Below are 5000 nucleotides of genomic sequence, written 5' to 3'. Positions count from 1 at the left end.
AGTCTCTCATTCATATCCCGAATGAATGAATGAATGAATGAGTAATTAAATAAATGAATGAACAAACAAACAAACAAATACGAAAGCAATCAATTAATCCAAAATCAGACGAACTAACCTCCTCCCCTCCCCCCCCTCCCCCTGTCATCCCCCTCCCCCCACCCCACCCTCCCGCACGCCTAAAGCACAAGATAACCTTAGATCATTGTTCATCATTGTTCATCATTGTTCATCACGCGTTAAAAAGAAGGATGATAATTGCACCAAGAAGGACAGAACAACAAGGTCGTCTAAGAGTGACCTTGTGGACGACCCCCCTCCCTCTCCCCCTCCTCTAACCCCCTTCCCTCTCTTCTCTCTCCACTACCCCCCCCCCTCTCCCCCGGCCGGCGGTATCACGTTCCTCAAGAACATCTGAAGAAGAACATGTGTCTGTGTGGAGTCTGTGCAAAATAACTGTATAAGATAACAGTATCTGATGTCTACTTTCTTTCTTTCTATCTTTCTTTCTTTCTCCTCTTTCTCTGTCTTTCTGTCTCTGTCTTTCTGTCTGTCTGTCTGTCTGTCTGTCTGTCTCTCTCTCTCTCTCTCTATCTCTCTCTCTCTTTTCTCTCTCTCTCTCTCTCTCTCTCTCTCTCTCTCTCTCTCTCTCTCTCTTTCTCTCTCTCTCTCTCTCTCCTACTTCTGATAACATTCCTCTTCCTCTCCCTTTCGTTTCTGCTTGCTTCTCTTCTATATCCTCTAACCCCCCCTTCCTTTCTCTTTCTCCTTCTCCTCCTTCCTCTCAGGCTCCATCAGCTTTCCCCACCTCCTCCTCCTCCTCCTTCCTCTCACCCTCTTCCTCTATATCCTCTAACCCCCCCCCTTCCTTTTCTTTCCTCCTCCTCTCACCCATCAGCTTTCCCCACCTCCTCCTCCTCCTCCTCCTCCTCCTCCTTCCTCTCACCCCCTCCCCATCTCCTCCCTCTCCTCCACCTCCTTCCTCTCTCCCTCTCCACCTCCACCTCCCCTCTCCTCTACCTCCTTCCTCTCTCCTTCTCCACCTCCTCCCTCCCCCTCCTCCTCCCACCTCCTCCTCCTCCTCCTTTCTCTCCTCCTCCACCTCCTCCTCCTCCCTCCACCTCCTCTATCTCCTCCTCCTCCTCCTCCACCTCGTCCTCCTCCTTCCTCCACCCCCTCCCACCTCCTACCTCCCCCTCCTCCTCCTACTCCTCCTCCTCCTCCTACTCCTCCTCCTCCTCCTCCTCCTCCTTCTCCCCCTCCTCCTCCTTCTCTTCCTTCAACCTTGCCATGTTCACTTAACAGCGATCGCCATATTTGCAGAACATACCTGTATCTTGCACTCCTTGACAAAAGCATACTTCAGCCTCTCCAATCCCCGTCTAGCATACTCTGGCATACCTTGACTGGTCGTTTTCCCGGTGGGTATATTTTCACTTCTCATTATATGTTGGGTATATTCTTTCCTTGTGTTGGGTATACTGTCCATGATCTGATGATATACCCGTTATTTACTGCTTATACTTATTAATTATTCAGCATATTTTTTTTTTATTATATTCTTCCATCCTTCCCCCTTCACGATATACTCTAGATTCTGCGCCGACGATTAAATATACTTCTTTATTAATATACTCCTAGGATATACCCATCCCCCGCCGCGCTGAGTATATATTCTCACAGTCTTACTAAATATAACCGCACCTCATACACTTTCCTCCCTCACTGGGTATATTTCGGGCATTTTCGCCTCCAAGAATATATACAACAGAAGGGTGCCAGGGGAGGGCCGGGTAGAGGAGGGAGGGGAAGGGTAGAGGAGGGAGGGGGAGAGCCGGGTAGAGGAGGGAGAGGGAGGGAGAGGAGGGGAGAGGAGGGAGGGCCGGGTAGAGGAGGGAGGGGAGGGGAGTAGAGGAGGGCCGGGTGAGAGCAGGGAGAGGGCCGGGTAGAGGATGGAGGGGAGGGAGGGGGGAGGGGTGAAGGTGAGGGGGAGAGGGGAGGGGAGAGGGAAGGAGGGCCGGGGTAGAGGAGGAGGGAGAGGGGAGAGGGAGGTAGGGAGGGAGGGGGAGGGCCGGGTAGAGGAGGGAGGGCTGTAGAGGGATGGAGGGGAGGGAGGGGGAGGGGTGAAGGTGGAAGGGGGAGGGGAGGGGAGAGGAGGGAGGGCCGGGTAGAGGAGGGAGGGCCGGGTAGATGAGGGGGAGGGGTGGGAGAGGAAAGAGGGTCGGGTAGAGGATGGAGGGGAGGGAGGGGGAGGGGTGAAGGTGAGGGGGAGGGCCGAGGTAGAGGAGTGAGGCCGGGTAGAGGAGGGAGGGGAGGTAGAGGGAGGGAGGGGAGGGAAGGGGGAGGGGATGAAGGTGAGGGGGAGGGGGAGGGGAAGAGGAAGGGGAGGGCCGGGTAGAGGATGGAGGGGTGGAGGGGGAAGGGGTGAAGGTGAGGGGGAGGGGAGGGGAGAGGAAGGGAGGGCAAGGTAGAGGATGGAGGGAGAGGGGAGGGGGAGGGGGGGCCGGGTAAAGGACGGAAGGAGGGGAGAGGGGAGAGGGGGAGGGGTGGAGGGGAGGGAAGGAATAGGAGCCCCCTTTGCGTGGCTATTCCTTCTGTTCTGTTCTTCCCCCGGGCTATTTTCCTTGCCCTTTCTGGATACTTTTCTTTGGGTGATTCTGTTTCTGTTTTTCTTTCTGTCTTTCTGTTTTTCTTTTCCTTTTTTGGGTGGTTTTGTCTGTCCCTTTTTTCTTTCTTTTTTAAATTTTTTTCGTTGCTTTCTCTTTTTTCTAGATCTTATTCTCATTCTCTCTCTTTTTTCTCTTTGTCTTTGTCTGTCTGTCTCTGTGTCTATTTCTCTCTCTCTCTCTCTCTCTCTCTCTCTCTCTCTTTCTCGCTCTCGCTCTCTCTCTCTCTCTCTCTCTCTATATCTATCTCTCTCTTTTCTCACTCTCTCTCTCTCTCTCACTCTCTCTCTCTCTCTCTCACTCGCTCTCGCCTTTCACTCTCTCCCTTCCTCTCTCTCCTTTATCCACTTCTTAGCTCTCTTTCCTCTACATCCATTCTCCCTCCTCCTTACTCTACACTCCCAATCTCCCTCCTTGGCTCAATCTCCACTTATACCCTCATTCTCCCTCCCTCCTTCCAAAAAAGAGTAAAAATTACAAAATAACAAAAGAAACAAAAAGAAGACAAGAAAATACGAAAAAAAGACCCCCCCAAAAAGAAAACAAAGAAAAGACCAAAAAGACCCCTAAAAAGAAGAACAAGAAGAAGAAGATGAAGAAGAAAGAAAAGAAAAAGAAAAAGAAGAAGAAAGAAAAAGAAGAAGAAGAAAAAAAAAGAAAAAAAAGAAGAAAAAAAGAAGAGCGAAAAGAAGAAGAAAAAAAAACAAAATAATAATAATAATAAAAAGAAGAAGAAAAAAGAATAGAAATTAAGCATCGCATTACAAGACGAGAGTATATCCAGGACCCGAGACGAAGGGGTCCATCAGCTCCATCAGCTCGAGTTCGTACCTTCTTACACCCATTTTGCTAATCCCATTTCGGGCGCTACGTCTCCTGTGTCAGAGGAGGAGGAAGGAGGGGGAGGGAGGAGGAGGAGGTGGGATGAGGGAGGGGGATGGGAAGGAGGGGAAGAAGGAGGAGGAGGAAGAGGAAGGACAGGAGGGAGGTGGGGGAAGGGGAGAAGTAGGTGGGGAGGGAGGAGGAGAAGAGGGAGGGAGCTGAGATGAGGGCAGGAAGGAGGTGGGGGGGATGAGGGGATGACGTGGAGTAGGAAGGAGGGGAAGGTAGAAAGAGAGAGAGGGAGAGACAGGTAGGTAACTCGATAGACTTAGAGAGAGAGAGAGAGAGAGAGAGAGAGAGAGAGAGAGAAAGAGAGAGAGAGAGAGAGAGAGAGAGAGAGAGAGAGAGAGAGAGAGAGAGAGAGAGTTTTATAGAGATAGAGGGAGATACATAGATAGATAGATAGATAGATAGAGAGAGAGAGAGAGAGAGAGAGAGAGAAAGAGAGAAAGAGAGAGAGAGAGAGAGAGAGAGAGAGAGAGAGAGAGAGAGAGAGAGAGTGAGTGAGTCGTAGATAGATAGATAGATAGATAGATAGAGAGAGAGAGAGAGAGAGAGAGAGAGAGAAAGAGAGTCAGAGAAAGAGAAAAAGAGAAAGAAGAAAGGGAGAGAGAGAAAGAAGAAAGAGAGAGAGAGAGAATTGCATAATCGTAAACAACGGGGAATTTGTTCCTCCAATTATCCCCCAATAAGTCTTTCTCTCACGGACTTCTTCAACACCTTTATTCACACGGAAAATCTGGTGGCTCCTTCTCTCTCACTCTCATATAACCTCTCCTCTGTTTTACTTCTCTCCCTTGCTACTCCCTTCTTTATCTCCCTCTTCTTCTTCTTCCCCACTCTCTTCTCTCTTCCAATCTTTAATTTTATTCTATGTTCGTTTCCCTCGTTTCTACTTCTCTATTCTTCTCCCTTTATCTCTTCTCTGCTTATTCTCAAATCCGTTATTAGTTCTCTCTTTTTCCGTTTCTCTCTCCTCCTTTATCTCCATATTCCTCTTCCTCATCTTTTCTGTTCACTTTCATTCCATTCTGCTTTCTCTTCTTTCTCTTCTTTTCCAGTCCTCCACTCCCATTTATCTACCTTCTTTTCCTTCTCCTTCTCTTATCTATTCCTCTCCTCTCCTTTATGTCCTATCTCCTCATCCTCTTTCTCTTTCCCATTCCTCTCCTCGCCTTTATCTCTTTTCTCGTCCTCCTCCCTCCTCTGATCAATTCCTTCCCTCCTTTCTCCTCCTCCTTCTCCTCCTTCTTCTTCCCCACTCCTCTCCTCGTCTTTTACCCTCCTCCTCCTCCTCCCTTATCCTCTCCTTCCCTTTCTCCTCCTCCTCTGATCCATTCCTCTCTCTCCTTTCTCTCCTCCTCCCTCCTCCTCTTACCCATTCTCTCCTCCTCTTTACCTCCTTTTCCTCCTCGTCCTCCTCTTCTCGATTCCTCTCCCTCCTTTCTCCCT

At 49.6% G+C, this 5000-nt stretch overlaps 1 protein-coding gene across 1 annotated transcript in view; it reads right to left on the bottom strand.

The window, feature by feature from the left end:
- Nucleotides 1-5000, bottom strand: part of LOC138859467 (uncharacterized) — a 35423-nt gene that overhangs the window by 12178 nt on the left and 18245 nt on the right. Inside the window, exon 2 of the mRNA XM_070114879.1 lies at nucleotides 1331-1492. Coding sequence (XP_069970980.1) covers nucleotides 1331-1492 — 162 coding nt within the window. The remainder of the gene's footprint in view (nucleotides 1-1330; nucleotides 1493-5000) is intronic.

This window comes from Penaeus vannamei, chromosome 36 (genome assembly GCF_042767895.1).
Source record: "Penaeus vannamei isolate JL-2024 chromosome 36, ASM4276789v1, whole genome shotgun sequence".
Taxonomy (NCBI): domain Eukaryota; kingdom Metazoa; phylum Arthropoda; class Malacostraca; order Decapoda; family Penaeidae; genus Penaeus; species Penaeus vannamei.
This window is presented reverse-complemented; position numbering and strand designations above follow the sequence as displayed.